Source organism: Protopterus annectens, chromosome 9.part0 (genome assembly GCF_019279795.1).
Source record: "Protopterus annectens isolate FY-2018-M chromosome 9.part0, PAN1.0, whole genome shotgun sequence".
NCBI classification, from domain to species: Eukaryota; Metazoa; Chordata; order Ceratodontiformes; family Protopteridae; genus Protopterus; species Protopterus annectens.
In genome coordinates this window covers 250009789-250035391 of record NC_056743.1, presented here as the reverse complement: position 1 = coordinate 250035391, position 25603 = coordinate 250009789, and the positions used below count along the sequence as shown (strand labels likewise).

The window sequence follows — 25603 nt, the reverse complement described above, 5'->3', positions numbered from 1 at the left end:
AAGGATAATTCTGATAGCTCCAAATTGGCCAAGACAACATTGGTATCCATTACTGAGGAGCATGTCTCTGGGGGGGAAACGTGGACTCTACCCCTGATTCCTTTGATGTTGACTCAGTGCAACTACAACATCTTGCATCCAAACCTGAAAACTCTGCAACTCACTGCCTGGAACATTACATAAGAACATCTAACCCAGATTTATCCCAAAGGGTTAAAGACATTATCCTTGAGGCCCGCAGACCTTCTACTAGAAGGAACTATGCAGGGAAATGGAAAAGGTTTGTCATTTGGAGTACGGAAAGAGGCAAAGATGTGTCAAAAGTAGATATTGCCAACATCCTGGAATATTTGGCAGAGCTCCTACATACTGGCCTGTCCTATTCCTCCATCAAGATACATGCATCAGCTATTTCTGCAGAGTACAGCCTCGATCCTCCTGTCTTCTCGCATCCTCTACTCAGGCAGTTCCTCAGAGGAATTAAGAATGTAAAACCTCCTAGGAAACCACCATTACCAGCATGGGACTTGAATGTGCTAGAAAAATTGACACTCCCTCCATTCGAACCAGCAGCAACAGCAGATCTACAACACCTATCCTGGAAAACTGCTTTCCTACTGGCAATTACTTCAGCAAGAAGGGTTTCGGAACTACAGGCTTTAATGGCAGTACAACCCTTCCTAATCTTCCATCAAGATAGTGTCCATGAGAACTAATCCTACATTTATGCCTAAGGTGGTATCCAGACTGTCTCTAAACCAGGCAATCCACCTACCTACCTTCTTTCCCAATCCACAGAACAAAGGGGAAAGACTGCTGCATACCTTGGATGTACATAGACAGTTGCGCTACTACCTGGACAGAACCAAGGGCAATAGAAAAACTGACCAGCTCCTAGTAGCCTATGCAACAGGAAGGGAAGGAAAAGCAATTTCCAAACAGACAATCTCTAAGTGGATAGGAAATTGCAGAAGATTCTGTTACTCCTATCATGGAAAGCAAATTCCACAGAACATAAGGCCTCATTCTACAAGGGCTACAGCCACTACCACAGCCTTATTACGAGGAGTGGCTACCAAGGACATTATTGAGGCTGCTACTTGGACCTCCGTGCATACATTTGTCAAGCATTATAACTTACCTCTATACTCTAGATCCCGAGCAGGGTTTGCCACTGCTGTGTTGCAAGGGATCCTAAGTACACCATAATTCTTATTCCTCCTCCCCTAGTTTGGCTATGGTATTCTACCCATTTGTTAGGACTGCAGATGCATCCTTGAAGGACATAGTACAGTTTTGTACCTACCATAAATGTAGATGTCCGAACAGGATAGCATCTGCAGTCAGGATTACCCACCCTCCTTCCCCTCTGTGGTACTCCTAGGGTATTGCCCACCTAATAGCTAGCTGGGGGGGATCTCTTATGGTGTATTTGTTTGTATATATGTACATACATGCATATTTTTTGTTTGCCTTCTACTTTTTGGGAAACATTGGCATTTTCCCAAAAATTTAGCTATCCAAGAGGGCTACTGGCATCTGGGGCAAGAAACACTGAGGAAAATGGCGTCAGCTGATGCCTTTATACCCGAAGACCAGCAGAGATGACGTTGGGTGAAGTGCGACACCAGCCGAGGCCAGACCCAGACTTTGGAATCCGGCCGACCGAAGGGCTGCCTGACGACAGGACAACCCATTTGTTAGGACTGCAGATGCTATCCTGTTCGGACATCTACATTTATGGTAGGTACAAAACTGTACTTTTCAGCTTGTCTTATCCCAGGACCATTTCCACTGAACGTTTCCCAAAGCATCATAACTTGTTCCTAAAAGCCTGGTGTTCAGCCATTGTTCATGGCAGACTTTTGTGCTGAACGGTCTGTAAAGGTTCACTTCATGATCTGAAAATACTGAAATATCGAATTTCAGTATCTTGAGACCATGAAGCTGAAAATCCATATCACCGAAACCACAAAAACACAGAGCACTCACTACACAACACATACAAACACAAACACCCATACCTCCCGACACTCTTAAAAAAAAAAAAAAAAAAAAAAAAAAAAAAAAAAAAAAAAAGGCAACACAACACACACGCACACAACTAAACAAACACACACACCTACCTTTACTATATGTAGGGGGGTAAGCCCTCCTTCACCCCCACCCTCCCTACTAATAAATACCAACTCCGAGGTCGCACTACACTCCATAACACAGACAACCCAGCACCACACATATACACACATCACATACACACACACACCACCACTCCCAATACTAACATATACATTCTTACCTACCTACCCTAACCCACACCTAAAACTCCCCAACACACTCAAAAACACACAAACCCTCCCCAAAACTCAACACTTGCCTAGTGCGCTGTCAGTAACGCAGGTTCGACATTTCCAGGTTTGCAATTTCCATCCGTTCAACTTTATGGTCTCGAGATACTGAAATTCGATATCTCAGTATTTTGAGATTATAAAGTGTTTCCGTCTGTGATCATGCTCATTACAAGAATTGTTGTTGGGTTTCTCTGTTTCCTTCAATAACTTTTGAAGTGGACTTACAGGTACAAGAGGCTTTATTCTCTAAGATGACTCGCTCTTCCACTCCCCTCAGAAATAGCTAGACTATTATCTGGGTAAGAAGAGTGAAAGAACCTGGTTCATCCCTTGTTGTTTTTGCACCCTGGAAGCATTCAGACTCTTCTTGCTCACCTGTCAAGAAAACTGATAACCCTCTATAAGCCCTTTGCTAAGAGTGAAGTAAGATCCTGATGAAGGATCCTGGGATAGACTCTTGTATCACATCTTCAATCCTGCCTAAGTTCTAGAGATCATAACAGCTTTCCACATCACCTCCTAGTAAAGGAGTCAAGGCTTTGGACAGGGTATGTAAGAGGGTGTTCTCCTGTCCAGCCTTGGTCCTTAGGGTGGTGAGCTATATGTCTTGGGTGTGCTGGTAAAGAGCAGCTTTAATAGATGTACTGGAGAAATTAGCAAACTTTCCTGATTTTGGGATCAAGGAAGAGCAGTAGCTATGGAAGACCATTAGAGTTGTTGCCTCTAACTTTGTCATCATTGCTTGGTTGTATGTAAGGGAATGTGCCAACTTATGTTATTTTTGCTCGGGTTCTCTTCTCACAGATGAGCTTAGCCAGGTCATCATGAATGCCCACTTTCGGCATTATGATCTTTTTGAGAATGCATTCCATGACTTGGTTGAATGAGTTTAGAGAGACAGAATAGGTGCTGACAACTTCAGGGTGCCTTTTTTGCTTTCACCATGCCATGTCAGTATTCTAGGAAGAAGCAGGTCATAGAATGAGGAGGGCCTTGCGTATGTGTTAGTTTTGTCACCTGCAGCCATGCTGCTCAGAAATCTGATCATTTTTTCAGATTGGCCATAATTTCTGAAACAGAGTTGCCCCTGAACTAGGGGACCCATCACACTGGTATTTTGGGTTGTGGTTCATGATGGTCTTGTTTTAGATCTTCTCTCAACTAGGTTTTTTGTTTGAGGTCACTGTATCTAAATGGAGCTCTTTGCAAAGACCTAGACATTGAGGATGTCTTTTCTGGGGGAGACATCTATGATTCTACGCCCACATCCTTGTATTAAATAGGAATATGAGGTGCCTTCTCTGATTTTTGAACTTCAGAGTTGTGAACACATTACAGCATGCCATGTTTTATATAGTGACTTTACAGGAGCCCCCCCCCCCCCCCCCCACACACATACACACACTATGACCCACTTGAGTGGTTTCACTGGTAAAGATCAATAATTTATGGCACATCTGTGTCTGGGATCTGTGCAGAGGGTTCATATGGTTTGTTTGCAGTAGACACCTGTTTTAAAAGTGCCGCAGTTTGGTCTCTCATTTGCACCTAGAGGGTCTGTCAAGCTTGCTAGTTGTAGCTGTGGTCTTATTGGACAAAGATCTCCTCATGTTCCCCTGCCTTGACCAACAGTCTCCTAATGGCCCTGTAGATGGATTTCCTGGTAGCATACTTGTCTTGAGCACCGCCATGATTGCAGACCCTGGTATTTGCATAAACTGGAAGAATTACTCTTTTGAGTCTGATTCAGAGGATTGCCTTTATCAGTGCAGAGATGAATATTCTTCATTGGTGGCTATTCTGCCTATAGAACAAGCATAGCAGAGACTTATCACTGTCTGCATTTCCCGGGTGAAGATGTATATGAAGAGTTCGCACTTGGATCCTCTTGTAGTTCTTGGACTTGATGATCACATTTCCTCAAGACTGGATATTTGAAGTCCGTGGAGGATTTAAGAATAGGATATTCTGTTCTGCTGCTTACAGCTTTGCAGTTTGTAGCTTTGTGCTCCCCTGGGTGGAAGAATGAATGCACACACACACAGACACACACACAGATTTGGATACATGGGGCACACATGCGCGGTTTTCTTTTCCACTCCTGCATCCAGGGGAACAGACAGCCTTTGCTTGGTCACATTGTGGTGTCATATGGAACAGTACATCAGTAGAATAACTGGTCTAGCCCCTTTTTCCACCATTATTTTCTTCATAGGTAGGTACTAGGCTATTAGCTTGTTACTTTCATAGTTCAGATCTTGGTTGTGTAAAAGTTTTGGTATTTGATACCGAGAAAGTACAGACAGTCAAGGTGTCTTTTTTTGGCTACCAGATCAGGAGTCTAGACCAGTGTTGTCTCTTCAGTCAGGTTGAAGAGCAGTGTAAAGCACTGTCGCAAATGCCACATTCCAGATCTACATATACATATCTGAGCTTATGGTTGGGACCCAACACTGTTTAAATATAATATCAGATTGGATTTGGAGAGGGTGTTTTATTTTTGTAGACATTACACTGCCCCCGAATTTTGAGTCCTAGACAGCTGTTGAATTAAATCTTATTCCTAAACTGTAATGTGCACCCCCCCCAAAAAAAAAAAATTAACCCTACAATCATTGTATACCACAAGCCACCTGAAAACTGAAAAAACAATATATCCATATCTATTCCATTTCAAGATACATAGGACATTGTTGTCTGCCTTTGGAAGACTCTTATTGACTTCCTGCTACTATTGGAGCAGCTGTACATTTTTCATCTCCCATGCTTAACTTAATGCATCATGTCTGCTGCACTTTTTTAGCCAGAAATGCAGATTAATACTTACAGCTATTGACTTAAATCAAGCAGATAAGCTGCCTTGACGCAACCCACCCTTGGAGTAACCTTAGGAGAGAAAGCATTTTCAAAAGCAAAAGGTCAAAAATGCAGTATATCTGCTTCCAGGGATAAATTAAGCTCTGTTAAAATTAGAATTTTTTTTTTGTAAGTTTTAAAAAGTTGCTCGTCTTCCTGGAAACAAGTGAACTGCATTTAAAAAAAATAATTGGGTGTATTGCAGCAGTTCTTTGATCTGGAAGGATCTGTTTGCTACTCAGTTTTTCTTTTAAGAAACAGCACCTGCTAAACTGGAAGCCCCTGCCTCGAGATGTTAGAAAAGAGGTAAATTATAACAAAATTTTGATCTAAGGTACAACAACCCACAAATTTGTACAAATACACCTGCTTTAATGAAAATGGCTAAATGTGATGCCTTAGTCAGATTGTGATAAATATGTAATGCATTTTATATCAGGTGGCAGTATTATTTTATTATGGCTCCTTGAGAGCATTAAAACTCCCTCCTACCTAACCAATGTGCCTAATCGTTGTCTGTCCAAAGGACAATGGTCAAGTGACAGAACAGTGCTATCATTCTGCTTGGGGAATCAAACATTTTACTGATAACAGTAGTAGATCCCCTTGTACATGTCTGATGTGTCCCACGGGGTGATGTGGAAATTGCATATGTGAGGGGCATGTCTACTTCTGTAAGTGACACCCCCAAACACTCTGCCCCTTGAAGGCAAGTGCTGCCAGTAGTGTTCAGTCTCCACCAGGGAATTTAACAACAATTGTGCGTCATGGACATGTTTCCCACACTCTTTCCCCTAAGAAATAGGTAAGCAGGCTCTGCTTGATCATTTCTCTTTGTTGCAGTGTTCTGCCCTTCCCACCTACCTCCTGTTACTTTCTGATGCCCTCCCCCTGACTGAGGGGGTCCTTCTTGCATCCTTTTCTCCTCCTACTTCCCTTTCTGGATGTACATGTTGCAGTTCTCTGGGGTACTCTGGTTCTTCTAGGGCAGTTCAATTCTGAGGATTAGACATCTTTACTTCAAGTCTGTACCCTAGGCCTTGCGCATAGGGCATACATCTGATGTATAATGCCTGGAAGGTGTAAAGGCTTTGGTATGCTGGCCAGACAATCCGCTATCCTTTGTAGGATATCCCAAGAGTAAAGAATACTGCAGCAGTGAGAAGTAGGACATCTACTGTCATGACAGGATCTTACACAACTGTACTATGCCTTTGTCCAAGGATACAGCTGAACAGTGTGAATGGGCCAGTCCATCTATCCAGTTAATCCAATAAAGAACAAATGCATGGCTGCCCAGAGATGCAGGAAGGAGAAGCCCTGTAGCTAATATCTTGTAATGTAGCAGCTGTTGAGGGTCCCACAGCAAGGATCGCAAGAGGGTCAGATGTACAATTACAGGCCAGTAACATATCGCCTTGGGAAGGTGAAGGACTTGGAAGGTGGATATCAATCGCACTCTCTAAGACATAGGCCTCTTCTCAAGATGGCCTTGGTTGGCACTACTTCCCCTTCAACTAACAAGGTCACAAACTTGTGCATGTCACAGCTCATTGGACAAAGAACAGCAGAAGAACTTCACTTCTGTGAGCCACTTTTGTGCGTACATCACATGGTCTGAGCCCTGCTGTTCCTCTTTTTGAGGTGCTAGAGCTGTGTCTAGTTTGCACTTAGGGAGCACTCCAAGTCCACTTGCCTGTTCTCTGTCCTATCAGTTACATGACTGTCTTCTGTCCAAGCTTCAGGTCCATCAAAGTGACATTGAATAAGGATCCACTCAGCTTTTAGATGGGATACATAAACACAGTGTAGACCTTACAGTGGAACATAGGTTGGGACATCTCTGTTATCAGTGTTCAAGCAGTTGGACAGCTAAGGAGATTAACCTGTTTGCCACATTAAAAAAATACACTTGCAGACACCAGGAACTTGCAAAAAATTTAATAAATCATAAGTGCTTTCATTTACTATTATGGAACTTCTTCAAATGCAAACTCTTATGCACACTTCCTTAAGTGCACAGTTAGTTATTGCCATCTATTGTCTTATTTCATAACCATGCCATTTTTAACAATATTAATCATCCTAATAAATGTATTGAATTAAAAATAGTTTGTAACAGTAAAATAACCTTGTTACTAATTGATTAAAACAACCCTAATAAATGTTTAATATCCTATTATTGCATGACATCATGTTAATGAATATTAAGTATTTATTAGTGTTGTTTTTTCAGTTGGTAACAAGGTTATTTTATTAAGTCCAATAAAAGTGCCAGGGCACGCTGTAAGGTGATCCAAAGAAGTTTATTTCACAAAGGAAGCAAGGAATAACAATGGAAGGGATAAGGGTGCCATTCCTAAGAGAAATGCAAACCCGACGATAAGTTTGCAAGGTACTGTTCACTCACAAGCCTTTAATACAAAAAAACCAACAATAGAATGGCTTAAACGTGACTTTCATTTTAATGTTAGTAATAGAAACAATGTTGGTTCTGATGACAAGGAGACATACGCAATGAAATTTTCTAGATTGGACAAAATGTTAATGAAACATAGAACACTAAGTATTGAAAATGCTTATTTACAGGAATGTTTAGAGAGGGAAATAGTCCCTAAAGGCTTAAGGGTATTCAAATTCCCGAACAATGTTCTTATTGGGTCCCATTTTCATGAATGTTTGCTAAAAGTTTTTAATAACTGTGGGTTAGAAGTTAAGTTAATTATTGAGGAAAATAACAGTAAACAAATGGAATTGGGGGAATCAATTGCAACATTGGACGCATGCATCACTACTGATTTAATTCATGGTATCAAAGAGGAAAATGATAGATTCTTTTCAATGAGAAAGAATATAGATACAAAGTGTGAGGAAGTGATACAGCGAAAGTTGGGAAAATTGAAAAGGGATGTTATGGAATATGAAAATCATACAAGTTATCCTAAACCTAATACTCAGCCATATAATAACACACGTAAGGGGATGAGGAATAATAATCGAAGGAATGTACAGTATACAAATAGACAAGGGACAAGAGAGGAATATGGAAGGAATATAGTATGTTATGACACTGAATTTCCCCCCATACAGAATAGGGGAAGTATACAGGAAGGTAATAACTATTATGGAGAAAATTTTCAGAAATGGGGGGGGGAAAGATGGTAGGGGAGATCCAAATAGATACCCCGAGCCCTGTGGACATTCATACTATTCCTGATATAGAAAGTAATACTGTCAAACACACCTACAACAATTTTACTATCTACAATTTTAGTTCACTTATTTTAAATTCAAACCATTTTTCATTATTAAGCAAAGGATTAAAGTATATACCTAACAGTAGAGGGGATTTCACTCGTACAATTTTGGATGTTAAGTTATTTACAAGGAAGATCAAATTGGAAGTAATGGCCTCCAAGATGGGCTTTAATAGAGAGGGAGGGGGTGAAAACATATTGAGAAGAAAGTCCATCTACAACCCACCACTATACCCTCAAATAAAAAACTTTGAAAATATTATGGTTGATTTAGTAAGGACTAAATACAATGGAAGTTGGGTACATTATAACTTAAGTAAGGAAGAGAATGAAACTTTAAAGGAATTGAGTAGTAATGCATCCTTGAGGGTTATGAAACCAGACAAGGGTGGGGGGATAGTCATTATGGATAAAATCTTGTACGAAGGAAAGATGAACACTATCTTAAGAGATGAAATGAAGTATACAGGGGTATCATTAAACGAAATTAATGTAGCATACCATAGGATTGATTCCATTCTACAAGATCTGTTGATAGAAAAAATAATTGATGAAAAAACTTTTAAATATTTAGAAGTCAAGAAACCTAGGGTAGCTACCATATTCGGAATACCGAAAATTCACAAGGATATGGAAAATCCACCCCTCAGACCAATTGTCTCAGCTGAGGGCTCTAAAACTGTCCCCCTAGCCAAGTTTGTAGATTTTAAGACCAAACATATCTGGGTCAATAATAAGCTAATTCTCAAAGATTCTTGGGATTTTTTGGGGGAACTAAATCAGGACAAGTTTAGAGATGACATCAGGTTCATCACTATAGATGTTATTGATTTGTTTGGAAGCATACCACATGTAGAAGGTATGAATTCATTTGAAGAGTCCGTGTTTGAAGATGATCGTTTGAGTCTCAATGACAAGGTAGCAAGTGTGATATTAATGGACACAGTGTTAAAATACAATTTTATTATGTTCAATTGTGAATACTACAAGCAGAAGACAGGGGTGTCCATGGGGGCCGCTTGTGCCCCCACATATGCTAATATCGTACTTTCCAAATGGGAAGAGCAATTCATCACCAATTGCAAGTTTAAGGAACTATGGACATTGTACCATAGGTTCCTGGATGATATCGTCATTTTTTGGATTGGGAGTGAGGCAAGTTTTTTGGAATTTATGGAATATATCAATCATACTACCAAGTTTCTGAAGTTCACCTATACTATCCGTACAGAATCCCTGAAATACCTCAATGTAGAAATATATAAAAGGGCTGGAAAATTTGAGAGTAAGGTATATAGAAAGGAGACCTATGTTCATTCTTACTTACATTATAATAGTGCCCACCCCTTACATAGCAAGAAGAACATAGTCAAAGGACAATTTGTAAGGGGTTCTCGAATGACATCAAATGACTCAGATTTCCAGGAAGAATGTAAGATATTACATAACATGTTCAAAGAACGTGGTTATCCAGAGGAGTTCATCAACAAGCTAAGAAGTGAAGTAGAAGAAGGAAGGCTGGGTAGATTTGAACCCTTAATAGGCAAGGGGAATAAGCCTAAAATGGGATCGGGGTATAATACAGAAACAAATAGTAAGAAGAATGATCAAGATAGTTATAGGAGAAGTTTAGTTTTAGAATATAACAGTTCCAATACAAAGTTAAGTGATTTTTTCAAAAAAGAATGGAAAAAGTTTAGCATCCTAACGGATATAGAAGAGATACCCAGAATGGAACCTAAGATAGTGTTCAAAAATCCACCTAATATAGGTAAAATTTTGGAAAGGAGAAACAACATGGTTAGGGATAGCAACACTAGGAGGTGTGGGACATACAAATGTGGAAGATGCCAACAATGCCCATACATAATTAACAAGGCAGAAATATATATAGATAGCAGAAAGAGAAGGATTAAAAGCAGGACTTATTATAATTGTGATAGTAGGGGAGTTGTTTATATAGCAATTTGTCAGATATGTCAGTCGTTCTACGTGGGTAAGACTGAGAGATGTTTGAAACGTAGAATATATGAACACTATTATGACATCTCAAAAGCTAAAAACACTAATGCACTATATAAACATTGTAATGTATGCCCCGAAGCCAAATATGAATTTTTTGTGTTGGACCAAGTCAAGCCTGACAATAGGGGAGGCCTCTGGGAGGAAATCCTGGAAAATAAGGAATTATGGTGGCAGGTGTACTTGGATTCGAACAATAGTCCAGGAATTAATGAATATTTGACTATAACACCCCTTCTAAAAATAAGAGCCAATAAATTATAGAGTAGTTCAGATTATGGACACTAGAGGGCAGTAATATAGGTTGGTTTTCCAAGTCTCAATCACTAAATTACATGTGAAGAATTTAATATCAAAACATGGTTTTTAATCAATTTTACTATTTTTGTACTAATGTATATTTATTTAATTATTTATATTTATAGTTAAATTATTTTATACAATCAAGTATTAATAGTTGGATGTCAGTTTTTAATCTTTTTAACATATATTCTTAACAAAAAGCACAAGGCACTTTAATGAGAAAGGCATTACTATTAATGAATTAGATGTAGGGATTGGTGTGTTTGATAGAGTATGATATGACTCCTGACCAATGAACTTGTTATCAATTAATTCACTCAGTATTTAAATGTGTGTTAAAGTTTATTACATTGTCTGATGAAGTCTCAGTGACGAAAACGCAGTTTTTCTAAAGTATATGTAAGAGCGTTTATTCATCCTGTTGGTTTCGCTGTCTCGGAGACCAGCAAGCAGCGTGGTTTTATCATATTTTATCTTTGTGAAATAAACTTCTTTGGATCACCTTACAGCGTGCCCTGGCACTTTTATTGGACTTAAAAGGTTATTTTATTGCTACAAACTATTTTTATTTCCATGAATTTATTAGGGTGATTAATATTGTTGAAAATAGTGTGGTTGTAATGTATGACACGATGACAGTATCTAATTGTGTACTTAAGGATGTGTGCATGAGGGAGTTTGTATCTGAAGAAGCTCACATAATAATGGTGAATGAAAACGCTTATGAGTAATTACATTTTCTGCACATTCATAGCAATTCAGTTGTGTCACTGTTCTTGGCTCACACAGAGAGAGAGAGAGAGAGAGAGTCTGTGGTGGAGACACTCTCCCTTCTGTGTCTGGGAATATTCCTCTATACTTTTCCACCTTTCCCTCTGATTTTATACCTGCAAAGAATGAAAGTTTATACTTGCAGCTCTGTCTTGCTTAATTCCCCATGTTGGCTGAAAAAGCATATAATTTAAGGTTTCAAGTGTCTGAGTGCTGTAGTCTCATTTAAAAGTCATGGGAAGTCCCCCTTCTATTTAGGCATCACTGCTCTCATCTCAGTGGAATACTTGGCAATTAGATTCTGTTTTGATGATGGCTGTTCCTGTCAAGGTCTCATATGACTGAAGCTGTTGAAGCCTTCCTCCCATAGGATGTACTCTGCTAAATGGAAGAGGTTCTTGACTGGTTAATTTGGAAGTCATCTGGACCAGTCTCTGTCACTTGTTTGACCAGAGTCTTTGTTACTTCATGCTTGTGATCCATGATTCTGGTGTGCTTGCTGAAGTTCTGGGGACAATAATTAGTCTTCAGAATAACAAAACTACACACACACACTAAGTCAATGGTTGTGGTATCGCAGAGTATTTTGTCTAGTCAAAGGTGCAGAGATCTCAGAACATGCCCCAGTGTTAGAGGACCAATCCACTGCAGAAGAGTCATTGTTTGAACATTCACGGTTTTGCTTGAAGCTCAGTTAACCTTTTGAAGTGTCAGAATTCGCAGGATTGGGTTTCTCACTTCTGATAGTGTGGTGTTTCTGCTAACACTGGACATCACTGTCTTGAAGAATGCATACCATCCCTGGAATGTAAATTTTCTTCACTGACATCCATATCCTTTCCCCAGTTGGACCAGTGGATTTTACAGTTCCAAAGTTTGTTTTTTTTTCTTTCCATTTTCTTTCTGAGAGCATAATAAAGAAGGAAAGAAAGCTCTTTACATACTTGGTCATCTTATGTTAAATTGTTTGGCCGAAGAGCTTGCATGAGTTCTGGGAAATGGGTTATTTGTTTTCTTTAATCGGTGAAAGGGGTGACACACTTAAGATGACCTTTTCCAAGTGGACTGCTAACTGCATTAATGTCTCTTGGTGGCTACCATCCATTGAAATGGTAGTGTCAGTGACCACTATACCTGAGGCATGACTGCATCCAATGCTTATTTAAAGAATGTGTCCATTGCAAACATTTGTGTTGCTGCCACTTGGTCATCAGTTTCCCTCATTTGTTAAGCATTATTGTTTGGATAGTGATTCAGGATTTGGCCCTTTTTTTTCACCTTAGTTCTTCACAACTTTGCATTTAATGTACTTGTCTTTCGGCCTTTCTCCAGCTTTGACCTCCTCAGAGATGTGATTGGTTCTTGTTGGGTTTGCTTCCAGACTTTACCCACTATAGGCAGTTTTCAAAGTCAAGTTTAAAGTTGTGTGTACTCCCCATGTCAGATGATCTCTGAGAATGTCAGCAGAAGTGGCTGCTTACTGACTTTCTGCTTCCCCTCAGTAATATTCCCCCTCCCATGAATTCTGCCTGTTCATTGACCATTAGCAGATGGAAGTTCCTGTAGATTGGGTCATGGTCAGTGCATAGAGGTATGTCTGATCAGCACCCTTTGTAGCCATTCATGTGATATCTTGAGTTGTGTCAACAGGAGGTGGTTGTGCCCTTGAACATGGGAGCTACAGGAAATTAGTAATTGTGCCAAGCTTTAGAATAATGTAACTGGGTATCCAAGCAGTTACTGACTGTAGACAGTCTTCTGACAGAGCATCTGATAGTGCGCGTGCGTGTGTGTGTGTGCGTGCATGCGTGTGTTAAACCTTCTCAAGATGATGCTAATTATACTGACACTGTGAAAGGAAAATGGACATTGTTTGTTAATTTTAAGAACTTTTTTTTTTTATTTTTAATATTCATTAGAAAATAATCGAAGAGGTGGAAGAAATGCTGAACAGCCTTCCAGGTGTGACTACAGTTCATGGACGTTTCTATGACCTTTCTAGCAAGTACTATCAGATTGTTGGCAACCATGCATCATATTACAAGGATGCACTACGTTTCCTAGGCTGCATTAATGCAACGGAATTGCCAGGTAAGCAGCTTCAGTGTTCATACTGCTCCTAGCTGCCTGATATCAGCAGAGTTCAATTTTAGGAACTGCAGAGATGATCAGTGCATTTTTAAATATTTACTGTTAGTCTTGAGTATTATTCCTTTTTCATTTGACTTGTAGCAGTAGATGCAAGTACTTCACTTATTCAGAAGTTTGTTTTACTGATATATTCCTCAAGGTACATTATATTTAATTGTTCAAGAAATCCTATGTACCAAAGCTTAACAAGAGCTTTTTTTCAGGTAGAAGCATAAACAGGCATGCACTCCTTTTAATATGTTGCATATAAATGTTAAATATGGGGCTTGCTTTTGCATTTTCTCACAGACTAAATAGTGAGATTAAAGGATGTTAGCTAATTCGGTCGTAAGGCAAGCCCTATAATTTGTGAACAGTTTACTGCATTGATGGTAATTATATACTTGTGTGCCCCCCACACGCACGCGCACACACACACACACACACACACACACACAAAATGATAATATTTCCTGCAGCAAAAAAAATTGTAGATTGCAGGAAGTGACTTGTGTTCCTGGATGTTAAGGAAAAAAAATAAATATTACATTTTCAGTAAAGAATATGAGCAGGATTTAGAAATGCACAACACATTGCACAATCCTGAATCTAAAAAGATTGCTCGGTGCATTGTGCAGGAGTGATTCAAAGACCATTGTAGAGCTACATACTACAGTAAGAAGGTCCTGGCATGTAGCACTGCAGTGATCTCCCGCCACATCCAAATGCAGTAGTCTAGGGGTGTTTCTTTCGGCTTTTCCTGGTGAGGGGTCGCCACAGTGGACCTAACGCACAACCTTCAGCGAAGGAACGCCCATTCACGCATGTCGCCATACTGCAAATTAGCTGTGTGTACCTCCCCAAAGCCTTTGACTAGGATCGAAATCTTGTGATAGAGTGATTCAGAGACAAGTTTGTGGAGCAAGCTTTAAAATTTGGCACAGTCTTTTGATGGTATTCACACCTTGATGTCTGTGGCAAGAGAAGACTTTTTACTTCCATAGCAGGTAAGTACTGTGAAGCTGTGTGTGTGTGTGTGTGTGTGTGTGTGTGTGTGTGTGTGTGTGTGTGTGTGTGTGTGTGTGTGTGTGTGTGTGTGTGTGTGTGTGTGTGTGTTGGTAGGTATGTATTTATGTAGGGATATGCTTGGGGTTCTGTTGATGTCAGAATGTGTGTATCTGTGTATGAACAAGTGTGCACATTTGCAGGTGCTTGTGTAACAGCCTTATGTGGACTGTTTTGGGGAACACTAGTGCACATATTTCTACCTATGTTGTGTTCCAGTCAGAAACATTCGAAGGAGCTTTCCTTCATGCATCCTATCTTGTTTCTTCTTCTTCTTTCGGCTTTTCCCGGTTAGGGGTTGCCACAGCAGATCACCTGTCCGCTCATGATTGGCAGTGGAGTTTTTTTACAGTGTCAAGTTGCCAGCCCGGCGCCCAACCTTCCACAAGGCACACACACTCACACCTAGGGCCAAGTTAGAGTGTCCAGTCCACCTGCAGCATGTCTTTGGGATGTGGGAGGAAACCGGAGCACCCGGAGGAAACCCACGCGACCACAGGGAGGACATGCAGACTCCGCACAGCCGAGGATCGAACCGGAGAACCTTTTGCTGTGAGGCGACAATGCTAACCACTGCACCACCGAATCACTCATTTTCACAGTAGAACTACTAAAGTTCCCCAGTGACCTCTTAATAATGGTATGGTGGTGATGTCTTTGAATACCCCCTGTCTGTCATCAAGGACATATTTAACTTTTTTTCAAGGAGGGAACTTTTAAGCAGTAACACTTGAGCTTTGTAGTCACACTGTGCATTTAACTGTCTGCTGTTTTCTTGCAGTAAAATATGTAGACATTTGGCTTGAGGTAGTGTTTATGAACTACAGTGTCTCCCTGTATGAAGCTGGCTTATTGTTGATTGAAACTTTGAATAGTTTTACTTAATTTCCCCTTGCAAGTAGTCTGCCTGGTACTGTCATTATATTTAGTGTGTTATATATTAAAATAATGGTAGGTAAGCTGGCTGAAAAGCCATTTCTGTAAGTTGTGTTTTTTGACCACTTGATAGTTTGCCCTCCCCTTCACAGCTTTTCAGCAAAAGTAGGTTACCCTTTGCCTCTAAAGTCCAGTGACCTCAGTGTTAATTGTTTTAAGAGTAGGGATGTATTAAGCAGTGCCATTTGCAGTGGAAGTGAGAGGCTTTGCTCCCCATAAAGGTAAACTGCTTTCACTGTTTGTGAATGCAGTTCTGTTAAATGAAAACTGCATTTATACAGTTTGCTTTTGGTAGATGGTCACAGATCAAAAATGTTTATTTAAAAAGCATGTGATACTAATCAACATCAAACTAGTTGTAATTTTTAGGATGCTGTTGTCATTTGCTATGAGTCAGTAAGCTTCTAAATTATTTTTTTTAATCGGGCTACATCAGAGGTCTGTGGCACTAATACAGTTGGTGCCTCACCAGGGCCCTAATCTCAACTTTAAATTTAACTTCCACCCTTCCCATTTCTTTTTTTTTTTTTTATGAAAGTGTAAATATTTTGTTTTTCCTGGTAATGAGTTTAAAGAAAACTACTGAGAAAACAAAAGATGTTAAGTGGTCCTATCTCGCCTACATTCTTTACTCACTGGTTCGGAGCTGAGAATTGGCTCCGACTCGGCCAATTTATTTCTCTAGCACAAAGTCTCTAATTGGCTGGGCTAAACCGGTATCCAAAGATGCACCTCGCCCTAGCCCCAGAGCTCGTTTGCCGCTTGTAGAGTTAGGACGTGGTCTCGCTTGGCTGTGGCTAAGTACCCTTTTTTCAAAACTTTTCATAAGTCTAGCAGTCTGTTCTCTTGTAAAAAGCTATTTTAATAGCTAGTTTTTCATTGTGAGTGTACTGTTTAACCGAGTGGTGTGTTTTGTGGGTATCCCTGTGATGTTCATCGTGTTACCCTGCTGCAGTCATCACACTTGGGTTATCCTGTCATCAGGTGGTCCTGCAGTCGGACGGAATTCCAATGTCTTGGTCCGGCGTCGGTTGTTGTCGCTTCTTCCCTGACGTCAGTGCGCCAGGGGTATATATATTGCAACCAACGCCATTTTCTTCAGTCTTTCTTGCCGCACAGTGCCTGAAGCAGAAGCAGTTCGCAAGTGCCGGTCGGCCAACTTCTGAGATTTTCGAATTCGAATTTCAGACCGAAGTCTTCTATAAAGCTAAGTACCCCGTTGGGGAAACTTTTCTTGCCTCAGACCGATGTCAGAAAAAGTTAACAATTGTATTTCTTGTGGGAAGCAAATATCTCTTAAGGATTTTCATTCTTATTGCATACCTTGCCTAGGCCCAGACCATAACGTCACTAGTTGTCGTTTTTGTGCTAGGTTTAATAAACGTACTATCAAAAGACGTTTTGATTTTGCACGACACTACTTCGGTAGAAAATTTAATTAGTATGCCGTCGGAGCAACTGACTACCGGCTTGCACAAAAAACGCAAGGATAAGGACAGACCGCCCAGGCCTAAGCCAGATTCCGAGGCCTCGGCTGGTACGTTCTCCGGTCCTCAGTGAGGCTCCGACGCAGCCCCTGACTACCGCAGATTTGGAACCAGAGACCACTTTGGAACTTTTGACTGAATGTACCAGGCCGACGCAACCTTTTTGTTCAGGCCCTACCGACGACGTTACTGACAAAGATGTCTGTGCTGCTGAAACTCCTTCGGTTTCTGAAGGCGTTTTCAGACCGATGCTTACAGTTAAAACGTATCCTAAGACGAGGACTCCTATTAAATCTAAAAGTACTGCACTTCAGTCCCCTGTTCAAGGCCCCATGCCTAAGAAACAGATGCTCAAAATGGCTGAATATTTGATCTCTTTAATCAGGGGTTCCCAGCCTCCTCCTGACAAAAGGCCTAGACAAGAGGAAGATTATGCATCCTCTGAACAAGTGTCCATTTCTTCAGCCTCCTCTGAAGACCAGGATTACTCCTTCTCCCCTTATGAAGATTCTGATGCTGAGTATTCCATTCCCTCAGCTTCTCCTCCTGAAGACTATTCCTTTGGGGAAACTTTACACACTATGAGGGAACATTTCCACTGGGAAGGTCAGGACTACTCTGACTCCAAGAAAAGTCTCCGAGAGTTTCTTTTACGCCCCCAGCACAGACCACTTGCCATCCCACCCATGTTAGACATTGTGGATGATGTTTACTTAGAATCCAGTCTGAACCCAGACTCTCTACCTCCTGCTCCGGCCAAGCCTGACAGATACTATAGAGTGCCTGATTCCCATAAATTTCTATATAAAAGTCCTGTTGCTGACCCAGAGACAATCTCCCAGGGTCCCAAAGGGGCTAAGGCTTCTATGGCTAAAAATCCTGTACCCTCTGAAAGGGATTCCAGAGCACTAGACAGATGGGGGGAAAAAGGTTTACACCTCAGCCACTCTAGCTATGAGGGCACTAAATTGCCAATTTCACATGCTTAAGTATCAGCAATTTCTAATCTCTCAGTTAAAGCAAAGAATCACCACTCTCCCTCAACAGTCTGAGTTGAAAGAAATGCAGGATTTGTTGCATGCAACTGAACAGGTGGGAAAACGCATCATACAATGTGGGTTTGACTCTCTGGAGGCCTCCTGCAGAGCAGCTGTCACTGGGTCTGTTATACGTAGGCATGCTTGGTTAAAGGAACAAACTCTGCCTGATCGTGTTAAAGCAAAGTTACTAGATGCTCCCTTACAGCAGGATGTTCTTTTTGGAGTTAAAGCAGAAGAAGTCTTAAAGAAAATGGAGGATAAGGCATAATCTATGCAGACAGTCAAAGATTTCCTACAGGTACAGCCCCCTCGCTTCAGCAGAAATTGGCCAACAAAAAATTGGTCCTTTCCAGCTACTGACAGACCACAGAGGGGTAAATACAGACGTCCAAGAGGCAGAGGACAAACACAAGCCCAGTACAAACCTCGATAATGGGGCACTGCAACACAGAAGGGAGGAGAAGACAGGCCCCAATCTACCAGAAGGCAAACTTATTGACTTGCACCTCATCTGGCCAAGCAACACTCTCTTGGCAGCCCCCTTGGGATGAAAACTCGCACTTTTTTCAGACAACTGGCACATTGTCACAAAGGACAAATGGGTCCTAGACATAATTTCATGAGGATACAGATTCCATTTTCACACCTTGCCAGTGAAAAGAGGAATGCCAAACCTGCCACAAAATCAATGGGCAGAGGCACAAAAACAAACTACAGCTCTCATGGACATGAGAGCCATTCAACTGGTACCTACTCTAGAGCAAGGCCAAGGATTTTACTCTAGACTTTTTCTAGTTCCCAGAAAGGACAATGCCTGGAGACCAATTCTGGACCTTTCAGTTCTAAACACCTTCTTACAAGTACCCAAATTCAAGATGCTAACACTACAGCAGCTTCTTCCCATGTTGGGCAAGAAAGCGTGGCTAGTAACGTTGGACCTCAAGGAGGCATACTTGCATGTCCCTATCAGACAAAGTTGCAGAAGATACCTCCGTTTCATTGCAGGTTCAACCCATTACCAATTCTTTGCACTGCCCTTTGGCTTATCTACTGCGCCCAGGGTCTTCACAAAATGCCTGGCACCAGTAATTGCATACTGCATTCAAAGAGGAATTCAAATATACCCATACCTGGACGACTGCCTCATCCAAGCAGAAAGCAAGGACATCCTCTTACAGCATCTGGCTTTTGTAAAACATCTAAGTTACCTGGGGTACACAGTAAACGAGAAGAAATAAAAACTAGTACCCTCACAAAATATGACATTCCTGGGTGCCAGCTTGAATACAACGGCCCAGAAGGTTTATCTGACGCCAGACAAACAACTACAACCGACTCAATACTTCAAACCAATGGCAACAAAGACCCAACTACCTGCAAGAAAAATTCTGCAGGCCTTGGGCTTCATGGCATGTTGCATACTACTAATACCATTTGCAAAGCTGCATATGAGGAAATTACAGTGGTACCTAAAAAGTGTATGGTCTCAACACAGCCACAGCTTGGACACAATGATATCTCTCATTCCCTGCCTGCAACAGGAGTTTCTATGGTGGTCAGGCATGTCACCTCAACAAGGGTCAGCCTTTCACCTTGCCCCCAGCCAGGCAAACTATGACAACAGATGCATCGGACTACGCCTGGGGGGCACACATGGCAGGACAAGTGCGTTCAAGGCATATGGACTGCAGATCAAAGGAATCTGCACATCAATCAAAAAGAGATGCTAGCTGTACAGAATGCTCTGACAGCCTTCAAGAATCTATTACATCCAGGACAACTTACAATAAGGACGGACAACACCACAGTAATGTGGTACATAAACAAGGGGGCACACACTCCTACCCTCTATGCAGACAAGCAATGACCTTGTGGAACACAGCTCTGGCTTACCAAGTTCAGTTACAAGCTCAATTCCTGCCAGGAAAAAAGAACACATTGGCAGACTACCTCAGCAGAAACATCATGGATCCCCACGAGTGGAAACTGGATCCACAAGTATTTGCAATGATAACTCAAAAATGGGGCCTTCCAGACATAGACCTGTTTGCCAGTCCTCAAAACTATCAACTAACAGAATTTTGTACAAGGACACTGCACCACCAAGCTTGGAAAGTGGACGCACTCTCATTCAGCTGGAAAAACCTGACAGTATATGCCTTCCCTCCATTGTCTCTCCTCACAAAGGTGCTTTTGAAAGTCAGAAAGGAGAGACCACGACTGATGCTCATAGCCCCAGACTGTCCACGCCAGCACTGGTACCAACTTTTGAGGAATATGGCCTAGGGCCCGGCTTGGATTTTACCACAAATTGCCCATTTGCTCACACAGCAAAACAATTAGATTCTTCACAGCCATCTCAAAACCTTAAATCTGGCTGCATGGCAAATCCCTAAGTATCCAGCCAGCTCCTCTTTCCCAAGCAGTTATGGATGTTATTCTGGAAGCTAGGAGGCCCAGCACCAGGAAGGCCTATTCGGACAAATGGAAAAGGTTTTGTGCCTGGAACCAAGCTAAAGACCAAGACACACTTCAGTCTCACATGCCTCAGATTCTACAGTACTTAACTGAGATGTTGCTCAATGGACTTTCTTTTTCTTCCATTAAAATCCATGCATCAGCTATTTCAGCCCACTATAACACGGATCCACCTTTATTTTCGCATCCACTTCTAAGACGGTTCCTCAGAGGGGCAAAAAACATCAGGCCCCCCAGGACAGCACCTACACCAACATGGGACCTCAATTTTGTTCTGGAAAAACTTGCGTTACCTCCCTGTGAACCAGCCTTCTCTGCAGATTTACAGTTCCTATCATGGAAGACTGCCCTGCTGCTAGCAATAACTTCAGCTAGAAGACTCTCAGAGCTGCAGGCACTAATGGCAGTGGAACCTTTCCTCATTTTCCATCAAGACAGAGTTGCTCTACGAACTAATCCTTCCTTCATGCCTAAGGTGGTTTCCAGTGTGGCTCTAAATCAAACCATCAACTTACCCACCTTCTTCCCAAATCCACAGAACAAAGGAGAAAGACTTCTGCATTCCTTGGACATTCACAGGCAACTTTGTTACTACTTGGATAAGACTAAGGTTTTCAGAAAATCTGAACAGCTCTTTGTATCCTATGCTACAGCTTCACAAGAGAAGGCTATATCAAAACAAACCATTTCCAAATGGATAGGACATTGCATTTGTTTTTGCTATACCCATCATGGAAAACCAGTTCCTGCTACCATTAGGCCCCACTCTACCAGGGCAACAGCTACATCTACAGCCTTCCTCAGGGGGGTTCCAACCAAGGAGATTTTGGAAGCTGCAACTTGGGAGTTCAGTACACACCTTTACCAAACACCATCACTTACCACTTTATTCTAAGACTAGAGCTGGCTTTGCCACTGCAGTTCTGCAGGGCCTTCTAGCCTCCAGTAACCCTCTATGATTCCTCCACCCATCCTTAGCTTTGGGATTTAACCCAAGTGTGATGACTGCAGCAGGGTAACACGATGAACATAGTACAGTTTTGTACCTACCATAAATGTAGATGTTCGAGTGTACACCCTGCTGCAGTCCAGGTTACCCTCCCTCCATCCTCTCTGAACTAATTGGCTAAAATCTCTACAATACCTTCCTGATGTATTTGCTTATAGCTGGAGGGATTTTTGGGTTTGGAAAAATTTACTCAATTTGGTACTAATTACTGACCAACTTTTTGGGGGCACCTGACATCTGGGGCAAGAAAAACTGAAGAAAATGGCGTCTGTTGCAATATATGTACCCCTGGCGCACTGATGTCAGGGAAGAAGCGAGAACAACCGATGCCGGACCAAGACTTTGGAATTCCGGCCGACTGCTGGACCGCCTGACGACAGGATAACCCAAGTGTGATGACTGCAGCAAGGTGTACACTCTAACATCTACATTTATGGTAGGTACAAAACTGTAATTTTTGGCGGGCTAGGCCCGTTTAAATTAGAGGACCTAGTCTCTCCTGTGTTTTTTTTTTTTTTTTTGTGTAAACTTGTGTTTTGTTTGTTTTTTTGGTTGGTAGTTAGATTTTCCTTGCTGCACCAAGAAACGTTTAAATTAGAGTTTCCTTGGCTGTTTGTAGTTTGTTTTTTCCCGCCTTCCTCTTGTGTCTGTCGTTGTTGGTTGAGTGGGTGTTGTGAATTACCATGTCTAAAGAGCAGAAAGAGCATAAACCCTCTGGGTTTAAAAAATGCTCAAAATGTGGCTACAGGATGTCCATTACAGATGGGCATTCTATCTGCATTTATTGTCTTGGTGCTGTTCATCTGCAAGAGTCCTGCAGTGCCCAAGGGTACTGCAGGAAAGAAAAAATAAGCTGATTTTGGACTCCTCTTCTAGTACAAAGTCTAAGACATCCAAGGCCAAGAAAAGATCTCCTGCTCCATCTGTCTCCTCGGAGCCCCCTGAGAAGGTTTCGAAAGTGGATACTGCCTCCTCTGCTCCCTTGTCCTCTGGGCCGCAGGAGGTATCTGTTGTGCTGGAGTCGACCTCGGCCCGGATATTATTGGAGCCTATTCGGAACCGGTCACCCAGTGTTAGGCATGAGTCTCAATCCTGATGATCTTCTATTTCCTCTAAATCCTCTAGGCTGATTTGGATGTGGATAGGGTGGTCCAGAGGCTCCTGCAGTCGCCAGTGTTAGCAAAATTGTTCTCTGCTCCGACCCAGTCGGCTCCGGAGCCAGTCCCTATTCTTGTACCGATGATTCCTCCTCTGAGCACCCATATGTTGTCAGAGCCGGAGTGCTCCACGCCGAGTGATGTTCTTGTGTCTGCTCCGATACCCCTTGCAAGTTTATCGGAGCCGACGTCGGCTCCAACCATGTTGGTTCCCTCCTCTGGTTTCGGTACTCGGGTTTCCTCAGTTGGACCCGAGGGGGATACCTCGGGACTCTTGTCGGTTCCGAGCCTCCCTCTCGGTGCATCGGCTCGGGGAACCCCGACTCTGGTTGTGGTCTCTGAGATGGGTTGATCCTCTGATTCGGGGGGGACCTGCCTTCGAGGCCATGAGGAGCGCACTGGCCAGATCGTCAGTTACATCACCCGGATCGGTCACTCCTTCCCCCATACACCCCGGCAAGAGCCTCTGATACCCCCCTGTCCGTGGATGGCAGAGCCCAAAGGTCTGAGGATACCCCAATGAGCGGTCCCCAACTTTCTCAGGGCCCCTAAGTATAGGTGCCTGAGGAGCCCCCTAGAAAGACGTTGTGCAAGAGGAAGCACATAGACTCCCAGGACGAGTCCCTCTCATCCGATACCGACCTCTGAGTCAGAGGGGTCCCCCAAGTCGTCCTCCGATGTCTTTCTCCAACATCCATGAGATCTTGAGGAAGAGAGGCGACTGGCTGTCCAAGACCCCCTCTGAGGAGGAGTCTGTATTCCTCAAGGCCTTCGGAGCTCAACCCTCCACCTCCTGGGTGTCTCCACCCTTCGATGAACTCCTGGATTTGATTTGTCGAAGGGTGTGGGAGAGCTCTGATTCCATGGAACCGGTGCCCAGACGTCCAAATAAGTTTCTTTCCGCTCCCCCGGGGAAAGAGTTCCTGACCAAAGGGGTTTCCGTAGATGCCTTGGTAGTGGCGGCAGCCACTCGGCAGGAAGTTGCAGAGGCTTTTTGTTCGTCCATCCTCCTAACAAGGAGTTCAGGAGTATGGACCAGTACGGGAAGCGTACCCTGTCTTCAGCGACCTTTACTTTGCTGTCGCTGAATTATCTTTGTCATTTTACTCTGCTCCAGAGAGATCTCCTTAAGGAGCTAGGAGACAATCTGACGGGTAACATAACATGCCTGAGGCGGTAGCGCAGACTGTTAACGCCCAGTTGTCTACCCTTGGTTCCATTGTCAACTCGTCTGAGGCTCATCCTATGCAGCCGAAGGGGCGAGTAGGGCAGCTAGCTCAGGTGTAGCTCTCAGAAGGCAAGCCTCGATGCGCATGTGTCATTTCATGGAGGCCTTCCTTCACTGACTCCCCCTTTGATGGGTCCTCCCTCTTCGGGACCAAAGTGAGACACCCTCACCAGATGCGAACAGGAGGGGAAGACCCTATCTGCCGTAGGGACCCGTTTCTCTCTTCCTTCTAGGCCTTACCCCAAGGCTCAGAGAGGAGGGAAAATGTGGTTCAAGAAGTCACAGAAGTCTTTCCCTGCCGCTCAAGGGGAGTCCCCCTCCAGAGGCAGAGGAAGGGGAAATTATTCTGGAAGACGCCGTCCTAGAGGCAGAGGAGGCCCCCGCAACTCAGGAGACTTCGATTCCTTTTGCGGGTCTTCCTTTCAGCGTTCACGAGGTGTTGCCCGACTGTGCTATTCCGGAGCCAGTCGGGGGCCGAATTTCATTGCATCCGGAAGCCTGGGAAAGCATCACCCAGGATCGTTGGGTGCTTCGAATAGTTACCGGAGGTTACACTATTCCCTTTTTATCAACACTCCCTCCAGTCAAAAGAATCCCGGACATTCCACCCAGTCAATGGGATCAAGCAGCACTAAGTTTCAAAGCTGCTAGAAAAAGGAGTCATCCAACCAGTCCCCACAGACCATATCGGATCAGGAACTTACTCAAGACTCTTTGGTGCCGAAAAGAACAGGGGACGCGAGACCCATTCTGGATCTCAGCCGATTGAATCACTACGTTCTGAAGTCCAAGTTCCTTATGGTCACTTCAGTCCATTTTTCCCTTGCTGGAAAAAGGAGTATGGATGTGCTGCATCGATCTCAGGGATGACTACTACCACATCAAGATGGACAAGGCATCCAGCAGTCACTTATGCTTCCGGCTAGGAGCCAGTCACTTCCATTTTCGTGCCCTGCGGTCTCACCACATCCCCCAGGGTGTTTACCAAGTGTTTGGCAGTGGTGACAGCTCACCTGAGACGTCAGGGATTCCAGATGTTTCCATATCTGGACGACTGGCTTCTCACCGCCCCCACCAGGCATCTCCTCATTCAAGCCAGGGAGGCTACCATTACACTTTGTCAACAACTAGGAATTATCTTGAACTGGGAAAAGTCTGCCTTGCTGCCCTCACAGCGTGTTTTTATAGGTGCAGAGCTAGACCCTATTCAAATGCGGGCCTTTCTGCCACAAGAGAAAAGAGTGCTGCAGTCTGATTCACGCATTGTTGCTCCTCAGAGTTCAGGCCAGGTTACTTCTTCAGCTCCTGGGATCCATGGCTGCCACCATCATGCTGGTGCCTCTAGCCAGGTTACACACGTGGATCCTACAGTGGCTCCTTTCGGCCCAATGGTCCTTTCAGAAACTTCCTCTTTCCCACTTGATACTTCTCACAGAACGGTGCAAACAGGACCAGGACCTCCGCTGGTGGCTATGTTCCACCAATCTGGACAGGGGGAGGAGTTTGATTCTTA

General features: G+C 42.9%; 1 protein-coding gene across 1 annotated transcript in view; it reads left to right on the top strand.

Moving 5' to 3' along the window:
• Positions 1 to 25603, top strand: part of PSMD13 (proteasome 26S subunit, non-ATPase 13) — an 890326-nt gene that overhangs the window by 416807 nt on the left and 447916 nt on the right. The window contains exon 7 of the mRNA XM_044082827.1: positions 13480 to 13651. Within this exon, the coding sequence (XP_043938762.1) occupies positions 13480 to 13651 (172 nt within the window). The remainder of the gene's footprint in view (positions 1 to 13479; positions 13652 to 25603) is intronic.